The sequence below is a fragment of the Protomyctophum parallelum genome, assembly GCF_964188405.1.
Source record: "Protomyctophum parallelum genome assembly, chromosome: 7".
In the NCBI taxonomy this organism is placed as follows: Eukaryota; Metazoa; Chordata; class Actinopteri; order Myctophiformes; family Myctophidae; genus Protomyctophum; species Protomyctophum parallelum.
In genome coordinates, this window is record NC_139705.1 from 11207253 (window position 1) to 11231488 (window position 24236).

The window sequence follows — 24236 nt, forward strand, 5'->3', positions numbered from 1 at the left end:
GTGTCTAATGAAGTACTGTCACCTCATAGACACATGAAAAACTGGAAAAATACAAAAATTGTGGCACTCCATCTTTAATAAAATATTTAATTTTCATATAGAAAAGTGTATAGCCTACCGGTCAGCATCATACAATGCCATTGTTCAAATTTTGATTATTTAATGTTAAATAATAAATATTGTTAAAATGTAGATTATTTAAATGGACACTTCACCCCATTTGCAACCAGATCTTATTGTAATGATGTTTGGGAGACACTTTCCTGGTTTTTTTTATGTGGGTAATAGGCCTATGTGTTTTTAGATATTTAATATTTAGTGTCCATGATGTGGACACTGGGCTCACTTACCTCCTGGACTACATGTTGTGATGTCTCAACAGCCTTCCTCCTATCCACAAGGAGGAGCATTGTACTATTATTATGCATTATGGGAATTGTAGCCCTTTAATGTGGCCCTTTAATGTTACAAAAAAAATCATAATAGAGAATCTTTTTAATTAAAGTAAAGTATACATGATTAGAACATGCTTAAACATTCGACAAATAGGGTCTAAATATTTCTACAATTGCTACAAATAACTACAAAACCCGTATCTAGTCTGTACATTGAAATGGAACGATAGTATTATTTTGACATTCCCTTCACCGGAAGTATAGGTTTGTAATGACAGTTTACTTGACGGACACAGCTGAGCTGGCTGTTTTGGTTCAGGACAGTCAGGAGGAGTGCTGTTGTTCCAGTCTCTCTCGACGAGTTGGACTCAGTGGGACAAAGCTAACACCAAACTACTAACATTCACATTTAGCGAGTGGAGAACACACCGGCGTAGTTTGTTTATCCACGTTCTGCGTCGTTTAACGTGTAATAAGCTACTAGAGAGAGTTCCACCTGTCATTTCGACGCCATGGATCCCGCCAGTCAAGGTAATTGTTAGCTAAGACAGCTAGTCAGTTAGCCAACGTTAGCTACAAAATGTGGCAGCCAGGCATTGTTGAATTATGACATAACCGGATAGCGTGGTTGTTTGATATTGAACGGAATGCTTCTGCCTAACGTTAGTTCATATACAACTGTGTGTCGTCATAGTTTGATTTGTCTGGGGTTGTTGTTGTCTGTTAAATAAGTAACTGACATTTAGTGCAGCAACCAACCAGCAACAAGACCGAGTGCGTGGGCCCGACGCAACAACAGACCGCTTGGAAATGTCAGAGACAATAATTGTTGTAGTGGAAGATTTGGCGTCATTTTAGCTCTGGTGGTCCATAGCCTCCTGCACTTAAATGCAACGGCAGTAAAGTGCAGGAGGCTATGGACCAGAGCTAGTGTCAGTCTGTGCCTCAAACGTAGATATTCTATTTTGTTAAAATGTAAGATATAGAAATAAAACCTAGCTGGTTCATGTTTACGAGAGTCATGAACCATGGCAGTTCATGTTATATTATATGTGCATGCTGTCACGTTAAAATGAATCATGTATGTGCACACCGTGCCATTCTGATATAATGTATATTTAAGATTGATGTCTGTGAAGGGCATAACCAGTGTGTCATAAAAAATACCTTACGTGTGTGTGACCTGAAACTTTATTGAAACTATAATTAAAACACCCAGAAACACCCAACAAACCCCCCACAACGACCCCTGGAGTCACAGAATTGACTAGGTCACCGGATTGTAGCACACATCTATTCAAGGAAGATGACGTATTAGTAGTATATTACCATAAAAAGTCAAATAACATCATGACTAAGCTCTGGTCAGCAGGAAGCTGCTGGACTTAACGGGGCGTTGTTTTTATTTTTATTTACAGACCATGGGAAGTTTTACAAACATGTCAGTTCTTGTGGGGTGTGTCTGTTCTGCTTGTAAACAAACGGGGGTGGGTGGTGTTGCATTAGGTAACCTGTCTGTGTAGCAGTATTATATGTACCATAGGTCTTAACTAACTTAAACAGATTTAATCAACATTGCTGGATAATTCTTAACTCAGAGTTGATGTCAATTGATTTTCTACTGCTTATTCTTATGGTACCTTAAACAGCATTATTGACTGTGTGTGTGTGTGTGTGTGTGTGTGTGTGTGTGTGTGTGTGTGTGTGTGTGTGTGTGACTGGAAATCTACACTTTACTTGATAGTCGTTATCTACATGACTGGCTAGCTAGTTAAACATATTTACGCTGACAGAAAATCATTTTGTTTTATCATTACACTTTGCTCTTGTCAAAGTTGCAACTGTTCTTGTTTCAAGCTGTTTGTAATGAAGTGAACACTGTATGGAACTAATGGAGGTGCTCTAGACTGGACTTACTTTATTATAGCATACATAAATAAAGGTAGATGTATGGTTGTCATGATGGCCTGTGACCTTCATTATATTGGGTTCTGCTGCTTCAGTTGACCTGACTTATTATTTTACTAACAGGAAGTGATGTGTGCTGGGCTGGCCTAATTCAAGTATGACATACAGGAGAATTGAGTGAATTGGGCCTTGCCTGTCTAGCCCACTTGCTTATCCCAATATTTCTTATATGCTCATTCGATTGTAAATAATTTTGGGCATCTATCTAGTCTCTTAAAACTTTTCCATTGGAGAGAAGTCATTGTGAGTCATTCTTGACAAACTCATGGATCTTTGGGTGTTGGCCTAGACTCAAAAGCCTAGCCTTAATAGTACTAGGTGATGGAATGCTAAATGCTATACGTTTTTGAGTGATGGATTTCGGGAGGTGCAGTTCCAGCCTAGCATTCAGAGATTGTGGTATAGTTGTCTGGCTAGGTGAGACTAAGAGGTGGGTTTTTTCCCATGTATATTTGTTTACTAATATACTGTACATGATCCAAGGCACAGAGCTGTGTGTTAGTGTGCCATTATGTCTTCTCTGCCCTACGAAGACTGACAGCAGTAAAACTGTTTGAATGGTGAAGATGAGAAGAAAAATGACCTCATCTGATCTTTGACTCAAATTTGTGTGTAGTTGTGGGTGTAGTTGTAGTTGCAGCCTCGCCATGATCTGTAACCTTTTAAAACCTGCAAGTTTGTTTGCCTTTCGCGTGGCAGATTCTGTGCTGTACTGTAGCCAATCCCCAGTCAGGACTCAACCAATCTCATTCTGTCTTTTATTGCAGTTTATTTCGGTTATACCTTTTACATTAATCTTCCAGTTCAGTGGAGTGGATTATCATTTTGATTATAATTATGATTTTCCCATGAATATACCAGTTGACTTGAAATACAGTGTAATTTCAGTAATATTTCTCTAATGGAGCCTGTTGTCTTGGATCCGGTTGGGATGTAGTAAATGGTGTGTAATGGAGCAGGGAGACTTTGTGGTCACTGTTGGGGGTTCTCTCCTATCATAGAAACCTACTTTGGTTCTGCTAATTGACACTTTACTGTCTCCTCTCCGGATGTCTCCTACAACACTAGCCTTTCACTTGCCTTGGTTGCTGTCCGTGCAGTGTATGAGCGAGCATGTGCGTGGCAGTGTGGGTAATCGAACCTGGCTTTCAACATAGACTAATTATACTTTTCTCTTTTTTTATTCGTGTCCCTTCCTATTGCTTCCTTCCTTCCCTTTCACCTCTCCCTCTCTGTCCCTCCATCGCAGACATCAACCTGAACTCTCCTAACAAAGCTGTAGATGTGGAGTGTTCAGACAGTCTGTCAGACGTGCCTGTGATGATGATGAGGGAGGAGGGAGGGGCGGTGGGCAACTCCGTCAACCCCCTGCCCCCTGGTCTGTCAGAGGAAGAGGCTGAGGAACTTCACCAAGAACTCATCAAGGTAGGAAACTCCACCGCTCAAGTGGGTTGCCATTTTGCTGCCTGAATATAAGGGATTCTGCATTCCAAATTGGGCTGCACGATTTGGAGATAATATCTGATGTGTGATAAATGTTGTGATTAAAATAAAGCCTTATTTTAAGGGGCGATTTCAGTGTGATGGTACTGTACATGCTAACGGATCCATTTTCACCATTGCCAACAACTATGTTAAAAAGTTAACATTTCTGTGGTATCCAACACTGAACAGTTATTTAGTTTTTCTTTTCTTTTTTTTTTTAAGATATTTTTTTGCGGCTTACGCCTTTTATTGATTTTTGAAGGGACAGACAGTAGGCTGACAGGAAACGGGAGAGAGATGGGGGGATGACATGCAGTAAAGGCCGTGTCGGGTCCGGGAGTCGAACCCGCGGCACACTGCGACTGGATTACCAGTCCGGTGCCCAGACCGTTACGCTACGGCCTGGGCCGTTATTTAGTTTTTCAATATAATATTAATTACACAACATGGCTGCTTTCAATTTCATACTCTTATGGATTCTGTTGTCAAATGACACATCAAGAGATAAAACTGAGTAGGACAGTTTGTTGTGATTGCTCGCAACAATTAAACAGAATGTATCTTGGAAGCCGTCTGTCCTAGGATCTTTACTTTATGAAATTTACGAGCAATTCTATCTACAAGTGATCATATCTGTCTGAGCTCTGAGGACATAAATTATGATCGTTATCTACGCCAGAGCTGCTCTGAGTTCATATAATTGCTACAATTGGTACAGCCTGGGCAAAACACAGTGCAAAAACAGACCCATCTGGTTGCATTCCATCAGAAAACGCACCGGCCGTGTAGTATCTTTAAGGAAGCAAGACGCAACTCAATGTTAAAAAGACAAGCATCTGGTGTAGGTTTGCCTTTGAAAACAATGAAAAACAAGCATGATAAAAATCTGACACTACACTGGACACATAGCCTGAAGCAGAAGTTTCTGTCATGCTTGTGAAAAACATCTATTCCGCGGGTGTCTAAGACCTGTTTTGCAGTCCTTTGTGTTTCATTGTGAAAATCCATATAGCAATGTAGCTACAAAAATATGATGCATAATGCAGTCAGTCCTAATCTGCCATCATCCCATTTCTTGTTTTGTCTCCCTCCTTCTCAATTACCTCCCAGGTGGAGGAGGAGATCAATACCTTGCGCCAGGTGTTGTCGGCCAAAGAGAAACATGCCACGGAGCTGAAGAGGAAGCTGGGTCTGAGTCCACTTAACGAGCTCAAACAGAACATCAGCAAGAGCTGGCAGGATGTACAGACATCCAACGCGTACGTATTCATCACCACACACTAATACTGTAATGATGTGTTTTTTTATACTGTATAATGCGTGTCTAGATTGAGAGTTGGATTTTGTTGAATTGGATTCACTGAAATGGACTGTTCTGTCCCTGTTCAGATGTAGTTCGTTTTTTCTTTTTTGCACATTTTATTTCAGTAATTAAGATTACATTTATTATGACAATGTGAATACTAATGTAATAGTAAATGAATGTGTTACCGTGTACTGTGTAACACAAACGGACCAAATGATGGTGAGTTATCGGATGTACCTGCCATTGTGAATGAGTCATCCAATGATGACACATGGACGCTTCTGGGCACTGTGGGTTGTGCTCTGCAGTTATATCGAATTATAAGGCAATGGCAGACCTGAATAGATCCCGGATCCACAGACAAGAGTACGTGGTTGATATTACCAAAGTTGGTGGGTTTGAAGAGGCAGGAAACATGACGGGAATAGATTGGGAATAAAAAATGTTGGTTTATGATGCGATGCACATACAACGCATCATAAAGGAATTTTTACATATCAAGAAAATCTAAGCAATTATGATGATTAAATATGTGTATATATGTGTATTATGGTACTGTATTGGAGGGCCCATCTGTGGTGTATATCTGTGGTGTATGGTTTATTATGGAAGGGCCTGACTGATTGCAGTGGAAATGCAATTAACTTCCTGGTAATCACTTCGGGGATCACTAAGGACCAGGACATGTTTCCATTGTGAGTGGACTCAGTGGAAGTGATTGTTGTGGGAATGTGTAAACCTGACTACTTCTAAAAAGTGCAGTTTTAATCCTGTATTATCCATTTATCTTCTATCACAACTTCCCTTCGTGTCTGTTTCTAGCTATGCGAAAACCACAGAGAAACTGGGCGAGTGGAATGAGAGAGTTGCCAGTTCTGATTTGTGAGTCTAATGTACCGTTTGCTGCTCGCACAGTACTAATAGTGTGTTTGTGTGTGCACACGCACGCAAGCATCTGTGTGTGCTTTCTGCAGTATTTGCTCTCATACAGCGCTCACTCTTTCTCCCTCACTCGTTACTCGCTCTCTATGTTTACGTAGACTGGTTCTCTCTAGTCTCCACCTCGCTGTCTCCCTCTGTGCTTACGTTCTTTTTTGTGTTTTACCCTCTCCTCTCAAATAAAACACCACTCTCACTGTCTTGCCTTCTGTCAAGCTTTCTAGCTCCTCCTCCTCTCACCCTCACTCCATATTTGAGAACAGCTGTATTATTTCTAACCTGTGGTATTGACCCAGCGTCTCACAGTAGCAGCAGTAGTACTGATCAGGATCAGTATCTCAGGATCCTTCTGAGAACCTTCTATAATAGTGATTCTCGACTGGTTCAATACTGGTCAGTAAATGTGTTTCAGTATTCCTCCTAGATCCATCAGTACTTTTAATGCTCTGAGAAGTCAGTTGGTTGCCTAACCATTCTTTTACAGTCTGTGTTTTACATAACCACCTCCTCTCAATCTGCTGTCCCTTGTGGTCTGCTAAGGTTAATTTATACTTTGTTGCGTGCCAGTGCCGTGCACGGCAAATAGCTAATCTGCAAGATCATGCGTTTGTAGCTCTATTTTCGGTGTGTAACGTGATACGCAACTAATTATAAATCAGTCGTAAGTAAACCGTGGTATTTGATAACCTGGTGTGTAACCCTGTATTTAGCTTGTGTTGCTGTGTTTGGGCCCAGTTCCTTCCCACTTCTTTGTCTCTTTATGATAACGTGGAGGACTGAAGCATAAATGCTACGTTTGCACGTGCCAGTTTGTGTTTCTATATTGTTTCTGTCTATGGCATGCAGTTCTTTCGTTGTATCTCATTCATATCTCTTGTCTCCTGGCAGTGTCTTTTCTCTCTCTCTCCCACTCTCATTCATTTTCACTTTTTCAGCCTTTCTCTGTCCTTCTCTCACCACCTTCACTTTGCTTGTCTCACTCTCATTCCCTCTTCCTCTGTTTCTCTACCTCACATTCTTTCTTGCATACTGTCTGTCTCCTCTCTCTCTTTTAGCTCCACCCACCACAGTGACCACACCCCATCCCATCTCTCTCCTATCGGTTTCTCCAGTTGTTTTATACTTCCTTTTCCCACAGGTCATGTGGCCTCTGGCCATCCAGGCACAGCTGGTGACATCGCCATTTCCACTTCCTCCTGCTCAACCAGCATTCTTCCATACTTTTATCTTTTCAGCACAACCACTTCCTCTGCGTTTATACCCACACAGAGACACCATTGTGTGTGTAGTTGTTTTTTTGTATTCTGTTGCAATACCGCAGTGAAAAATATCCCTGTAATTTTATGCAATAGTATTATTATAGGATTTCAGGAATGGTGAACCTATACTTTTTGCGACGAAGTAACATATTTCCAAATTCCAACTTACTGACAACTGCAACACTTTGTATTAATTATACAAAGTCTTCTGACTTTGTATGATTTAATATAGCTGGTTATAAAGAATTAACCTTTCTCATTTATGCATCACCAGAAATGATGTATTTGTTTTTAGCTGAATGAATCCATAAGAGCCAGTAATGGGAACTGGGCAGTATGAAGTGTAATGTATTGAGTTTTGTCCCTGTGTCCTCTGTGCAGTGGCTGTGTAATCTAAAGCTAATGGAATCTTTCTGGATGGTTGGTTCAACTTGGTTGCTTGACATGGGTGGCATGCAGCTGCACTTTGAATTGGTGTGCTTTCACACCCACTCGCATCATTCAAGCATATGACACACACACACACACACACACACACACACACACACACACACACACACACACACACACACACACACACACACACAAGCATGCCTGAAATAAAGCACTGCTCATCCCAACACACAATTCTGGCTGCTGCCTGGCGACCAGACAGACTGCCCAGACTTGCTGTTTGAAAGAATGAGTGGGAGGAAGAGAGCAATGGAATGTGAGATGGAGGTAATGGGAGGGAGGGACATGCAGGAACAGAAGAGAAGAGAGAGGAACCTCTAGCATGTTTTTGCTTTGTCACATGACGTGCTAAGAGAGTTGGAAGGTGAAGATACACAGATTTAGTTTTAGAAACGTTAATGGAGAAGGAGCACATATTTACAAAGTGCGCACACCTACCTGTGTGTGTGCAGTCTATACACACACACACACACACACACACACACACACACACACACACACACACACACACACACACACACACACACACACACACACACACACACGCTTTGTGGAGTCTATAATATAAAGCTGTCTCCAGAGACAGCAAGACTTTTGTGTTCAGACACTGGGTCACAGTTAGGTGCCAACATCATACATGGATCCTGTTATATGGTAAATATACCATGGAAATGGTGGACACGCACACACAGGAAGGATAAGAAGTGCATGTTTGTGGCTAGGAGCTTGAGAAACACTGCGGTATGTGCAGACAGGCACATTCTGTAGCCTTTGGCCTTTGAGCAAGCATGAACAGAGACAAAGTATCATGTGATGATGCTATACAGAATTACACACAAAGGGACAATAAGATAAGGAGTAGGTTGAGAGATATATGAAACCAGAGGGAAAGATAATAACATATTGAGTATGTTGACTTGGACCCTATAGGTTGGGTCCAATAGGGTCCTATTGGACCTCAGACGGATAACTATTTACATGGTCAGACTTAAGTTATGGCTATTTTACAGTGTGCATTCATAGAGAAGGTCGATAGGTCAGTGTAGCAGACTACAGAACAGGAGAAAAGCTAGTAACTTGAAGTGTGCCATGTGGCAAAGCTGGTACAGATAGAAAGTGATGCACAGCATACATAACTATCACACACACACACACACACACACACACACACACACACACACACACACACACACACACACACACACACACACACACACACACACACACTCTTGTAACATGTTCCTCAACAAATATTTTTAGCTTTCACTCAATACAGGCAGACATGTAAAGCTACTACAGACATGCACTGAAATAGAAGGCATACAGGCAGTCTCTCAGTCAATGTTCAACGTGACAGTGAGTGTGTCTCAGTGATGACTTTGGTTTGTACAGTAAGAGGCATTATGCTGCTGTAAATCCACTACAATAACCAGTCCTGTGTGAGTCAACATACAGGGACAGCAGTGTCTGATTATATTCCAAGTCAAGCGGATCTGCGCACAGCAAATGGGATGTTGAAATGTCGGTCAAAAATGTTCATTCGCAAAAAATACGTATTTAATTGCTTAATTTTAAAGTACATTTAATGTTGTTTTTTTGTGGCTTTCGCCTTTATTCTATATTGTTTATGGAGGGGCAGACAGTAGGCTGACAGGAAATGGGGAGAGAGATGGGGGGTGACATGCAGTAAAGGCCGTCGGGATCGGGAGTCGAACCCGCTGCCAGACTGGATTGCCAGCCAAGGTGCCTGGACCGCTGAGCCACGGCCCAGGCCTTAAAGTACATTTATTTAGGAACACCTATTAAACTGCAGATTCCTGCAGACTACTGGCACCTCCTATTTACTCTCACGCAGGCACATAACAGCACCATCGGCATACCATCTGTGCGTGGTGTGTACTTGGCGTCCACACAGCTACTTTACAACCGTCATCTGACCCGGTTGATATCCCGAATGTTAGTCTGTGTAGGGGCCTTAAACCTAATGTGCGAATCGTTTTTGTGTGTGTGTGTGTGAGCTTGCTTATCTGTTGTTGCTTATCTGTTGTCTGTCTGCTTGTTATCTGCTGCTAGATCCATTCATGTGTTTTGCAGTGTGACCTTCTACACTGGTCTGCTTTTTTCTAAGGTGTGTCTCTTGGAGCTAACACATTTCCATGGACAGAGTTTTAATTTAGCTGAGAATCAAATTGTTTTGCCATATCTCTTTGATGTAATAATGGCATTTACATTTTTAAACTAGAAAGGGATGCAGCTGTCCAACCTGAGGAAACAAAATTTAATATGAAATAACCCAGCCGTTCATGGATTGGGAAAATATTCAGGTATATATTCAGCTTATAAACCAACTCTAAGCTCAAAATAACAGCCCCGTTCCCTTGACAGAACTGGAGCAGAGCTCGACCTGTTGCAACAAACCGAACTCGTAACTCATTTTATTCTAAATCATTTACACAGTACTAGCAAACACTGTCCTCAAATAGTTTCTAAAGTTTCTATGGCTATTGACTTGCCTATGTCTCAAAAGGATCACACCTGGGAAGAATGAGTCTGTAATAAATAAGTGATTATAGTGAAGGTTTTGGGACCTATATATTGAAAGTGGAATGTAAATATAAAAGTTGACAGTTTTCATATAGCTGGTTGGTATTATTTCATACAGAATTGCTGTGCCAAGTCATGTTCTTCCCATAGAAGTGACATGGACCTGATAAGAGGCTCAGCAGCTTAGACTTGATTATTTTCAAGCTAGGTTGGTTTTGTAATTTCAGCCTACATAGTACATACAGTGGTCAGCAGTTCTCTAGCTAAGGCAGTTTATTTTACTTGATTATTTTCTGAAGAGTGAATAGTTGACCTGTCTGTTTTTGGCTGTTTTGATTTATTTTTTAATATATAAAAAAAGAAGTGCCTTTAAATGTACACTGAGTGTTATTCTGATGAAAATGTTCCTCCCACCATCTTGTGTGTGTGTGTGTGTGTGTGTGTGTGTGTGTGATAAGTCAGACATCAGAAGTGCCACAGTTCACAGTGCTTGCACTCGAGAAAGAAAGAAAACTGTAGTTTGTATGAGAATACCAAGTAACTACTTTTTCTGTCCATTGTGTGTGTGTGTGGTGTGATGACAAGTCAGACATCAGAAGTGCCACAGTTCACAGCGCTTGCACTCGAGAAAGAAAGAAAACTGTAGTTTGTATGAGAATACCAAGTAACTACTTTTTCTGTCCATTGTAAGAGCACAGATTTGGCTGTCTTCAACCCTGTACAGTTCTGTTGAATTGCATGCATGGTGTTGTGCGCGTGTGTGCGCTTGTGTCATTTCCCTGAACATTGTGTGACAATCCTACTGTTGTGTCCATAGATATCTGTCTGCTTCAGCCACTTTGGACGACATTGCCCAGTCTGAAGCGTGAGTTCACACCTTTCACTTTTATGTTCCTGTGTGTCATCCGTCACCGTTCCGCTGCATTGTACTGGCTCAGCTTGGCTCGGCTTGACTCTACTCGCTTCGTTCTCCACTGCATGGTGCTGGCTCAGCTCCACATTACTAGGCCTGGCACAATTGTTACATGTCGCCTAATCGCAATTAATTTGAGATAATTGCAATTTGCAATTATCTTTTGCATAATCGTCATATGCTAAAATGTTATTATTAAAAAAATAAAAAAAAAGTGGCAGATCTACATGCTCAAAATTTGTCACGATGCGATGCATTTTGAGCTTGTAGGTCGGCTATTTTCAATATTAATATTTGTTTAAGTATAAAGTAATTCAATAAGTGTTATTTATCATATCTGCCATGTGCAAGATATGAAAGGCAAACAAAGTTTCATTAATAAATGTCCCAATAATGTTCAATTACAGAAACAATTAAATCGTTCATCGAAATTATTTATGTGACAATTAATCGTAAATGGTCAAATAAATAGTAATATGTAAAATAATAGTAATGTCATAATCGTAAAATGTCATAATTGTGACACTACTGCTTTACAACTGCAAAAGATATATCACCCCCTCAGTTTAGCTGGTTGTCACAGCAAGTACATCGAACCCAGAGCGCTAAACAAAGCTAATGCTAACATTTATTCTATCTGGAAAGTATTATTCATTTTAGCTGTACAGTCCAGCAAAACCGTTTTTCTCTTTTAGCAGCTTCTATGCAGTGTAGTTGTGGTAGTATGGTAGTCCATTGTGATGCAATCACGCCAGTGACAGTTTTGTCTGGTCATTTTGACTAATGGAAAACCAAAAGTAGAGTAGAGCTAAATTGAGCTGTGGAAAAAGCGCCAATAGATGCAGTAAGGTTTCTTTCATTCTTTTGAGCTTTTTTTGTTGGCAAATTAAGATCCTTTTGGGCATGGGCTGGTGGTGGCATAGCGTTGCTACACATACTGGTCAGTTCCATCTTTAAAATGGAATAAGAGTTAATATTTCTATATGTGCATCCCAGCAGGTATAGTAGGAATCATTATAGCAAGCTTAATCTAAGGCCTTGAATTCTATGAAAGGTCAAATTCAGACTAATTTGTTGAATTTGTCTTCACCTGCCACTTTTCCAGGTGGACCTGTCCACCCTGTATGTAGATTAATAAATTGGTATACGTTTTCTTTCTTGTAATGCCTGGTTGTCGACGCCCATTGTATACAGTAGATCTACTACTGACAGAGAACGTCCAGAGTGTAGGGCTACCGTAGGATGATGGAGATCTTTTTTTTATTTCATTCTTTTTATTCATTTAGTGCTTAATTTATACTCAAGAAATAGCAGATCTACAAGCTCACAATTCATCATGATAATGCGTTGTGACCCGGGTAGCTATTTTCCACGCTACACCGGAGCACAGTGAAGTATAAATTTTACTTGAGATTGTTTTGGTGCCAGTGGAATGTTTACTCACCACCACAATCACTCTTCCTGTTTCCATCTGTGAAAAATTAAATTCAAAATCTTACACTTGTAATGTATATTTTGATCCATAGATCTTTCATCACAAGTCTCCCCCTCCTCCCTTTGTTTGCACTGCTTTCATGTGTTTATTATCCGCACTTGTGTGTTTTGTCTGTCTTGTTTGTAGGCTATGGGTAACCACTGAGATTGATTTTCTTCTTTATTTTTAACTTCAGATCATGAAGTCAATTGTCTGCTATGTTTTGTGTCTGTGTACTAAAAAGAAGACACTGATTTAGTTACTGGTATGTACTGTATACCGGTAGTAGCCTACATACCATAAACAGAGAACAGGCTGGTTTCACTAGCTGTTTGTCAAGTTGTTTTGCAAGTATTTCCATAATCCAGATGTCTGTTGGTGGTGTGTGCAAACTGTGCATTATGCTCTTTGTATTTGTGTGTGTGTATTTGTATGTGTGCCTGGGTATCTGTATTTGCAGATCCAGTGTGACTACCGTACTTTGTGCCACACCTGTTGACCTTGCTAATCTACACTAACATGTGACTTCTTGTTGATGGGCAGAAATCAACATTTCGTTACCAATGTCTTGGCTCTGAATTTAGGCAACATGGAGACAATGTCCATTGAGCAAGGAGGAGGTTTGGTCTTAATTGTGATGTGTTCCTTAATACTCACCTTGTGTGTGTTTTTCATCTATTGTGAAACAGACCTCTGTAGCTTTTACAATCGTTAAACAAACCATAGCCTCCTGCAAACCACCACACCCTTGCTGCTGGTACATGGTAAAGGCACTGGTTTTGCTGGACTGGTAGGTGTGAACCACACAGCTCTTAACTCCTTTCAAGGACCCCACCTTGATACATTCCCTTGTGTTAAAGGCCAGGGCATACAGGAAATATGTTGAAGCAGGGTGGATGAGCAAATCTGTCTGTACTCTACTTGGTTATGGCCTTTTTATATTGTCCTTCCCTTGTTGTTTCTGACCCATTTGATTTGCCAATAACGGTAGAATACAGTATTCTCTATTTTCCTCATGTCCTACCTATCTACCTTCAACTATTAGACCTTATGTCTAGTAGTTCTACTATGCAGAAGCTTAGTAGTGTAGTAATAGTCTAATATTGTTTCTTGCAAGTAAGTTATAAAGTTGTGTAATAAACAATAGCTGCTGCTCTGGAGCTTATGTTGCACTAATGCACTTTCTTTTCTCGTGGTTAGAAGAAACCCTATTTTGAACTGGAGCCTGGATTTATCTGGTTTCAGTTGGCTTGATAGAGCAACGTGGAATGTTCCAGTTTGGAATTTCTCCAATATGTTGAAGTTCCAAATTGGAATGTCTCACTTCTGTACCAGCTGATCCAGCTAATCAAGGTTGAACTTCCTGTTTCGGTGAAATTAACGGCAAAATATATTCTACAAAGATACTATACTCTGCTTGTTTACAAAATGTTTGAAGACCTGATAAAATTAATTATCTCACACAATTGGGATGCACTATCATATGAAAAGAAAGAAAGATATATTGTAGAAGTCTTGTTGATTGGACAGCTAGTTCTGAAGTTTGTTCTTTGTGCTTTGATTGATCCATACCTGTACTAATGTGTTGGAGCTGCTTTGTCTCTGTGCCCATGTGAATACTAACCAGCTGAATGCAGGGTGTCTTGGCTTGGGGAAGCAGCATTGTTCAGTGTTTGAATGACTTAATTTACACTCTCTTCTCCCATTCTGTCTTCCCTTCTACCATTCATCTGTCTTTCTTCTCACTCTCTACCCCATCCCTTCTCCTGTCCCCTATTCTTCTGACTTTTTTCTTCCTCTCCCCTGATCTTTCTCCCGTCTTTCCTTTTTTGTTCTTAACCCCTCACTTCTCTTCTCTCTCTCCCCGTCTCTCTAGATATAAGAAGACTTCAGAGACATTGTCTCAGGCAGGTCAGAAGACCAGTGCAGCTCTCTCCACTGTGGGCACAGCCATCACCAGGAGACTGGGAGACATGAGGTAACGCTGCAACACACCGTGTGTGGGCTGAGGGCTGTCTCTTAACACTGACTAGGGATCGGTTTCCTGTAACCAATGGAGGCTGTTACTCACAAACATAAAAACATTGCAGCATCCCTCTACATTCTGGTTGTAGATACAACCCACCGATACAATTATTTCCATCCCGATACCCATATCTTGCATACCCGGTCGATACTGAGTACATATCCGATACCCGTGTGTACTTTAAAAAAATGTGAGGGGCGCTCTTATCATTGTTCATTCATTCTCAATGGCATTCTAATGTTTGTGTAGTACAAAATTTGAGCACACACACACACACACACACACACCAAAAGCTGGACATAGGAGGGGCAAGTGCCCCTCAAATCACACCTGTGTGAAGTGAGGGGCGATCTTATCATCGTACAACATCATACATCATCTCATTCCGGCCAATCAGAATTTGCGTCCTCACCTTCGTCTTCAATCTTTGTGTTACGCAATGTTTGTGTTTACACGAACACTCAAAATTGTCCATTCATTGTCAATGGGATTTAATGTTTGTGTAGCTATCGCCCCTCAAAAGAAGACAGTGGTTGCTAGAGTTCATTGAGGGGGTTCCAAATGGACCATTATAGGACTGTAACACTGAGAGAGTGTCAGTGCCATTTGTACACCGTTATGGTGGTCCTTTGAGAGACACTGATCTAGGAATAAATACATATTCCATTAATAGTGGAGTTAGAAACCTGAAAAATAACATAATGTACATAGTACAGTAATTTCAAACCAGTTAGTGCAACATCAACTGAATCGTTCAAAAATAATTCATTACTGTAAATGCAATCTCATGTGATAAATTGTATCGGATCGGCATAGAATGGCATACCACTCGATACAGATGCCAGTATTTTAGGCAGTATCCAATACTGGTATCGGTATCGGATACCAGTATCGGTATAAATCTATACAATTCTGAAACTGATCCCAGACCAGTATGTATGGCAACATCAGCCTAGACCTTGTTGAAACTTGATAGTTGTAGAGATGAAACGCATGCCGTCTTGATGGATGGTTCAGTTTTATTTTCATACTTTAAGATACAGTATCTCTAATGAGAGTGTAAATGCTTAGGACCATTTGGGTGCATTCACACTAAAATAACTGTAAAGTACGACTGAATTAAGTTGAACCATTCCTGTAGACATATTTGTACTAACATTAATTGATGCTGGTGTACATCTTAACCCCTTTATCAAGTGTTTGTAATGTATTGGCCCTGAGACGTGCACGGTGGTAGAGGTGTAGAACTAAACCTTAAAGGACCACTTCACCACTTTTCAACCTATCTTCATATAATAGGTCCTCACTAATAATCATGATAAAATGGAACGATTTTTTTCTACTCAGTCTGTGTCTCATAGGAGGGCTGTGGGCACTTTAGAAACCGTCTTCCAGTGACATCATCATTAGGCAGATTATTTTTTAAACAATATTTTTTTACAAAAATATTTAGATTTTCATTATCGTGAGAACGATGGCTTCCATTTTCGCATTGCAACTTTTCAGGACTAGAAAGCCTGCAGTTTTTATTAGCTTGTATTCCCCATCGATGATGTCACTGGAAGACGGTTTCTGAACTGCCCACAGCCCTCCTATGAGACACAGACCGAGTAGAAAAGAATCGCGCCATTTTTTCAAGATTATTAGTGAGGACCTATTATATGAAGATAGGTTGAAAAGTGGTGAAGTGGTCCTTTAACCATACCAGCTCCATCACATCTTTAACTCATCTACACTCTGTCTGCTCTGTCATATACTTTACTTTACACACAAATGTTTGTGGGCTTGTTTGTGTGTGTGTGTGTGTGTGTGTGTGTGTGTGTAATGTGTGTAATTTCCATCCTAAATGTTTCTTGAAACTTCATTAATCAGGTTTATTTACGTACTGCATCCCCAACATTCATGCATGCATGCATGCCCTCCCTCCCTCCCTCCCATTCATCTATGTATCTATCATCCATCAACCCTTGCATCCTTTAGTGTCCTTGCTTCTAAATGCTTGTATTTTAACTAGATTTCCCCTTAGAGACTGTAGTCATATCATTTCCCAGCATTGTCCGATTCAAGGTGTGTTACTTACCACTTACCGGTAGTAGTCTGACAAGTAGTAGTGGTTTAATGTTACTGCTTCTACCTCACCCTGTCTTGTTTTTTTTGTTTTGTTTTTTAATGGCGGCCATGGTTGTGTCGACAGAGCGCTGCCTTTCTCTAACTCGTTTGGGTAAGACTAACAAGTCACATCAACAACAATTTAGAGTTTCATCGCATCAAAGTCTTTGAGGTTAAGCTCTGTTTTAAAACCTTCTGCCATACTTCTCTGTGTGGAGACCTTGAGTCCTAAAGGTACTGTAAGTAATATGTCTTTGCTAAAATGAGTGTTAAATGGCTTCTGATAGTAATAATTGCTATAGTGTGTTTGGACGGTAAACAGGGGTATCTCCCTCCAGCCCTTTGCTAAACAGAAAATACTTTTTCATGTTGGGATATCAATTTCATCCAACCAGAAGAGGGAATTTACAGACAAAATTGTAACTGGAACACTAGCTGACAAATGGGGGCTCTCCTGACTGTATGAAACTGGCGGCTACCCATCTGAAGGCTGGAGAGATGCGGAGACCCCTATTACTGAACAAACTATTGCAATGATTACTATTAGAATATAGAGAGCATTAATTTAAAATGAAAAAATTACAATAATCACTTACAGTACCTTTTTAATCCATATGTGGAGAACTACCCTAGTATATTCAAGTTTGGTAATGGTTTATTGTGTTTTGCATGTCTTCCCAAATTCCCATTTTTTTAAAAGACATAATTCGTTTTATTTATTTCTTATTTTTTATAACAGATTCATATCATAATTATGTAAAGCATTTTGGTTGTTATTAATGAATGGATGAGAAAGTAAGCCATTTTGGGCAATCTTGCTTTTTGTGTCTCTCTCTGTCTGGTATACTGGTTTGTCTGCACCAGTGGGCTCTAGTGTGTGTGCGTGTTAACCTCTGCTTCCCTTCTTCTTTAACACGTGCACTTCTGTGTCCCTTCTTCCTTAATGCTTACAAAGTAGCAACTATTCCATCCGCCACTCCATAAGTATGCCCGCTATGAGGTAAAGTAACACATGCATACTACTGACACTGCTGCTTTAACACAACTATACATGTTCAGAACATGTTTATCTTATGGAGCCGTACCTCTTTTCCATAGACTACACACAGTGGGCTCTATTTTCGTCCATGCTAAACCCCTTATTCCTAAACTACTTTGCCTTTTTTACCATTTATGAAAAGCAATCTACAAGCTCACAACGTGTTCGATGTAGATTGTCTGTTTTAACCATTCAAAAATGTTTTTCAAAATGGCAAAATGTCTAAAATGCCTCTGTTCTAAAACAGTTTAAAAGTGGGGACCCCACCAAACTATTTGACCACCCTCAAGTTGAGAACTACTTGTCAGAAACAAGGCACAATATCATTTTCTTTACCTTGCCTCCTACCTTCCTGACTGTAGTGGGTCTCCATCTGGGAGTCTGGCTTCACCGGATCTAATCCAGTTTCATTTGTACAGCCCATTTCATACATGGGGCATCACTTTGTGCTTTACAACAATTCAATCAAAATACAAGTGCATAATACACAAGCAGTTGGTTGTACAGTACAGGCCTCGCATTACAAAACAAACACACACCCATAGCCCATACTGTAGTTTCACCTTCTTTAAAAGTGTTCAGTGTAAACATGGAAGAAGTTGTTGCTATTATTAATCTTGTTCTGCATTATTCTGTAACACTGAATAATAATAAAACAAGCAGTGCAGTGCTCTGAATACAACTACTCAATGGGAATTGTTAACATTTTCATGACTGATGAAGACCGCAAGGTGGAAACGTTAGTCTTTGTATACTTTAGCACCTAATAAAAGGCTCTAAATGTCCGTGCTGCTCCAGTCTCTTCTCCTTCTGGGAATTGTTTACCTTACCTCTGTAATTACCTAATCTTACTGATGCCTTTATACATGTTGTTTCCGTTTCCATTGGGGAATGTACTTGGAGGCAGCTGATGCCATACAATGGTGCTAACTGCATGCCTTATACTGTAGGTGTCAAGTAGCTTGGGGAACAAACAAAGGTGTTGTGGGAGTGCAGTGCGACATCTAGTGGCTGAATGTTGTCTATAACACCTTTATGCTGATACATATTGTATAGATTGCAGCAATATATAATACATATTTATTTATATGCACATATGTAGTTACATTAAAATAATTTAGAACATAGCACAGGTTTTCTACAAGAACCATTCTTTTCTGTTGGTAATCAAGTTGGTATGTTTTTTTTTTCCTGAACATTATTTTGCGATAATCAACAGGACGTGAGCTGAATTAGTCTTAATTACCACATAACACAACTGTTGCTACTTGATCAACGTTTCTCTGTTAAGCAACACATAACACGCATAGATAAACTCTGACTGTACACGATAAACTGTTTCAGTGAATGTGACACTGTAACTCATTGATAACCGTTGTGTTTATCACTAACAGGAACTCTTCCACCTTCAAGTCATTTGAGGACAAAATGGGGAACCTCAAGGTGAGAGACACTCAACTAGACTGTTCCAGTTAATTTAAATCATTTAACTGCTACAGTCATGTTATCATATCAACAATATACCAGAATGTTGCTGCCTTGATAACATGACTGTTCCAGTTCACTGTAGCAGGGCTTGAGTTGCCATGGGGTACATTCTAAAAAGTATCCTATCCCATGGTAAAAAAAATATATATTTAATATGTTTTAAAAAAAAGATGACATGTATTATGTACTAATGTACATAATTGTGTTTAGTGCAAAGGAAAAGCAAGGGAATTTATAATAATTATTCAATAATGTAATTTTCTGTCCTACCTCCTTTTATCTTCTCACCCATAATGAACAAAGTGATCATCCTCTGGCTCCTCTCTGTTCCTCTAAACGTGTCTTCAGTACAAGGTTGTAGGAGCCAAAGGGAACGGAGAGGCCATGGGCTCTCCCAGCGATGCCAACCCCACTCAGGACAACGCACCTTTCTGAACACACCAGCCCTCCTCTTCATCCACTACCTGCTCCCTAACTCCTTCCTCACGACCCGAGACTGAACCGACATCGCCTCACTGAATCAACCCTGATCCCTTGACCCTGCTCCTCGATGACCTGTCACCAATCAAATTACCGGTCAGCCAAGGTCTATGCCTATGGCATTATGTGCTCAAGCCACGATTGGTGGACGTTTAGGACGATCTGGTTGGTTGACGTGGTGGTGGTCTATTGGATGAGCATCTCTTGGTTGTTTCTAAATAAGAATCCAGACTTCTGCTGGTTATGAAAGCCGTGAAAAGTTCTAACTAGTTCTTAAGGAAAGATAATTGTTACGTCATCACTGTTCTCCCAACCATAATAGTTTATAGACCATAACTGCCTACCCACCACCGCATCACTTCCTGCATCCATTTTCTCTGCCAACCTCTCATCCAGCCCTTGTCCAATTAGACCACGCTCTGACTGAGTGATCCTTCTTTGTGCCTTTTTTTTAAACCAGGTTGTTACTGTTAAGGATAATTATGTTTCCTGGTTGAACGGAGGCATTGAATGATAGATTTGTCTTTTCTACTGGTCTTTGTTGGCCAATGTTGAAAAGTTATCTGCAGCTGAACATGGATAAATAACATCGCTAGCACTTCTCTAAGTCAAGCAAGCTTCTTACTACAACACCATTGGCATCATCTATTGGCTAGCATATTGACTATTTGACTGGTGGTGTGAATGCAGAATGACTTGTACTGTATACTGCTCTGCAAATCCAAAGAAAATCTCCATTGAGTACTGAAACTGGAAAAAGAACACCTGGAAGTTTACCTACACTGTAAAATCACCAATGTTAATTTAACTCTTGAGAGTATAACCAAGTCCATTTGGTTACATCTAAACAGTCAAATTAACATGGATTTTAATAATGTGTACTGTTACTATACTGCTAGCATGATAGAAGCATTCATTCACTGATATTAGCTTTTGTTGATGAAACAATGAAAACCTAACCTTTACATGATGAGACATTTAAAACACCCAAACGATCTTCAGTGCTCTTGGCCTTTGGAGGTCAGTATAGTTCAGAGGATAGTGGTTTGACTGTGAATTGGGCCCCCCCCCATCACCACCCACCACCACACATACACACATCTCAGCCCACCAAGGCCTAGTACTGCTTAATGCGTGTTCAATTCATATTATCTCATCTCAACTGTAGAAAATACCAGTCATGCAAATACGACCGAAGTCTCGTGTAACCTTCAAAAAATCTCCACAGGATGTAAAGAGGACAAAAAACTAAATAAGAAAAAACTTAACCATTTTGTATTATAAACTATTTTACACTGCTTTGCATAATGTTTTTACATAACTTTTATCTATTATGTACAAATTATATAAGAAACTATTACTATATTGTAACTGAGGCTGCTGACTGGTAGAGTAGCAGTCGAACTGGTAGGTTTAACAAGAGGAGATGAAGCAAACTACAAATGTAGAACACACGAAAGGAATCACTGCTATGGGATCAGTATCACATACATGGATTAGGGGGATTAAGGTTTTGAAACTGGAGATGATCATTTAGATGAAAATATATCTGGTTGGGAAAATACTGGTGTGCGATGGAGTATAATGTAAGCTTCACACAAAATAAGGTGTAGATTTTGACTCGTACTGTAGGTTTGTCTGCTTTACTGGCCAGTTTACCTATTAACGAACCTCTGTCGAGGTCCTGTTCTAGAGACATTATGGCCAGGCAGAGTACTTTCTTTCCTGTGAATCCTTTTCCAGTTCATTGTCTGAGGGCACCTTGTGAAAGTGAACTGATCAACACTAGTGATAGTCAAACCAAGGCAAGTGAAGTTCTGTTTAACCACTTTCAACCTGCCGCCTCTATTTTGGGCATGTTATTGTAGGTGAAAATGTCCAAACTTTTCTTCCTACAACAAATCATATTGGACTTTTATTGGTTCAACTGATTTCCACTGAAAGATGGGGTGTGAACGATCTAAGAGGCATTAGTAAGTATGTTGACAAGAACAACACCATTTGCATGTCGTGACTAAAGCCAAGAGCACACCTCCATAGTTCAAAAGGGCCATTTTGAATGTGTAGGTTATTTATGCCCTGGTCTAGTCTGATGCCACATACTTTACCTTTTTGTTGATGCGCAGAACAGGATGTGAGATGATGCTTCTGGCATACATAAGTGAGATGTTGCTTCTGTTGTGCATACTACCTGGTGAATGTCAATTACCCACTATGCCACATCCCATTATCTTTTAGTTGGTAGGAAAGGATGTTCCTATTGTTTGTTTTTTTCTTCTTCCTATTCTTTATTCTATTCTTTTTTTTTGTTGTCCTTTTTTCCTTTCCTTGTATTTTTTCTTTCTTCTGTTCCTATTTAAAGTTGACAGGATTGGAGGGAGGGAGGATTGGATGGGTTGGTTTGCTGGCTAGGTTTTGATGTATATACACACACACCACAGTGTTAATTAATCCATGTGTAACTCTTGAGTGTACAATTATAATCAATTGGTTACATTTGTACACTAAGAATTAAATTAACTAAGGATTTCACTGCGTCGGGTCGGATACTTGCAACTTGTGCCACACAGCTGAAACTGAGAAAATGTCTTGCTGCCATTTTGAAATATGCTACAACCCCTAAAAACACACATGCACTCCTATTCACACACAAACATTGTGCAAGGCCAAACAAACTCACTATTTGCCAACTATATTTTACTCGTTATGTACACTTATCCTGCATCTAAGCAACAAACACACACACACACACTGATGTGACAGAAAGAAACTGAAGTTGAAACTAAAACCGCTGCAAATAGTTTGGTAGCACCGTCACTTTTTTATTGTTCTCAACATGAAGTAGAAGATTGTCTAATAATTGTTTTATTCTCCCCCTGATCCTCTGCTCAGTGTGTAGGGACAGAGCACTCGGTATCTCTGCTTTCTATCTCTGTTTAAAGTTGATGATACATGGGCACCTTTTTCATATTAGCGCTAACGTATGTCGATTAATTAATTGGCCTGGCGTGGACTGGAATTACTAGTAGTCATAATTGTAATAGAGGTCGTATGCAACATTTTGAGGTCATGCTCTTTGTGGCATGGGTGTAAACTTCAAAATGGGTAATTTGTCAAGCAACACTTCATTTGCAATCAAATTTGATTAAGTAAACATTTGCCAAACGTGCACTATATTATTTGTGTACGTACGTACGTGTATACATACGTAGATATAGTTATCATAATTCCCCATTCAAATATACTTCAAAGTATTAGCTATGTATCATCGCTTTCCCATGTCCTCTTTTGTGTCTGTATTTGTTGATCATTGTTGCTAGTGAATTATATTCTTATTTTGCTTTCTTTTGCTTATTTTGTTTTCTTAGGCCTCTTTTGTGTGAAGAGTAGTTAGTTTATCATTTATATTTAATTTGCCATTTGTAAAATGTTGCCAATATTTAAGTACCTGTTACAACACTATCTCGGATTCGGTTCCATATCTGAATATTTCACTTTTTGCCATAGCAGGATGGAGAAAGAAAAACGTCTAACACATACATCACGCGCGTGAGCACACACACGAAGATCTACTCATTTTAACACTCAATTGTATCTGGTGTGAGTCTTGAAATCAACTTGATACAACTTGAGAAAGGCTGTCAAAGAGTATCGGAACATGGCAGATCATGCTCCTTAATTGGTTAGGCTTACATATTAAGCAAATGTGTTTGTTAAATAAGTTAATTTGCTTGAGAGGCAAGTCCAATGATCACAAATGATTAACAGATCTTATTAAAAACTACAGATTGAATAAGGGTGCTGGGATTGAATTATTAAAATGGATAATTGTGCTTTTATTTTATTTTTTCTTCGGGCGCTAATGAAAAGTGAAATGGCCTGCTTAATGGTAGCCAATGCAGAGGATGACTGGAGACGTAGTCCATATTAGCTTTATTTTAGGTTCCTGAGCATTGCTGGTAATAGAATATGAAAAGGGATCGGATTTGGAAGAATGATGAATTGAAAACGTTTGTTTTGTTTTTGTTTTGTCATAAGTTTGGATATAAATAAAGCATTCCTTTAAATGACTATTTGTTGTGTGGCTTTGATCATTTCTGTTCTCCCCCCGCACACCCTTTTTTGTTTCAAATGAATCAATAATGCAGCCATTAACACATTTTATTTTTAACCTAGGATTAAAGTTTGACCCCTGAGGTCATATATTTGATGTATGAGATACACACTTCAAGGTCCAAATTCACAACGGCGTTTACGCTGATAACATGACGTGACGCTAGCGGAAAGGCATTTATGTGGATTTCCCACATTAATTTGGAATTCATGGAGTCAATGGTCCGGAACTTGACGCTCAAGTA

At 39.8% G+C, this 24236-nt stretch overlaps 2 protein-coding genes across 6 annotated transcripts in view; both read left to right on the forward strand.

The window, feature by feature from the left end:
- ppdpfb (pancreatic progenitor cell differentiation and proliferation factor b) overlaps window positions 1-24236 on the forward strand; it is a 66886-nt gene that overhangs the window by 31469 nt on the left and 11181 nt on the right. The gene's annotated exons all lie outside the window — the stretch shown is intronic.
- Window positions 706-23949, forward strand: tpd52l2b (tpd52 like 2b). 5 transcript variants are annotated; one of them, XM_083768624.1, is made up of 10 exons: window positions 706-926; window positions 3613-3788; window positions 4959-5107; window positions 5977-6036; window positions 11167-11214; window positions 14613-14714; window positions 16957-16983; window positions 17830-17871; window positions 19305-19353; window positions 19747-23949. In XM_083768624.1, exons 1-10 carry the CDS (start codon window positions 908-910, stop codon window positions 19831-19833), a joined length of 759 nt encoding a protein of 252 aa, XP_083624750.1. In that variant the 5' UTR covers window positions 706-907; the 3' UTR covers window positions 19834-23949. The 5 variants fall into 5 exon arrangements, with proteins under 5 accessions (XP_083624750.1, XP_083624751.1, XP_083624752.1 ...); XM_083768625.1 differs by lacking the exon at window positions 17830-17871; XM_083768626.1 differs by lacking the exon at window positions 5977-6036.

Excerpts from the sequence above, each read along its gene's own strand:
- tpd52l2b (XM_083768624.1), top strand. Across the intron at positions 11,215-14,612 it reads GACATTGCCCAGTCTGAAGC|ATATAAGAAGACTTCAGAGA; the intron begins GTGAGTTCACAC and ends CCGTCTCTCTAG. Across the intron at positions 16,984-17,829 it reads CCTTTCTCTAACTCGTTTGG|CAACTATTCCATCCGCCACT; the intron begins GTAAGACTAACA and ends CTTACAAAGTAG.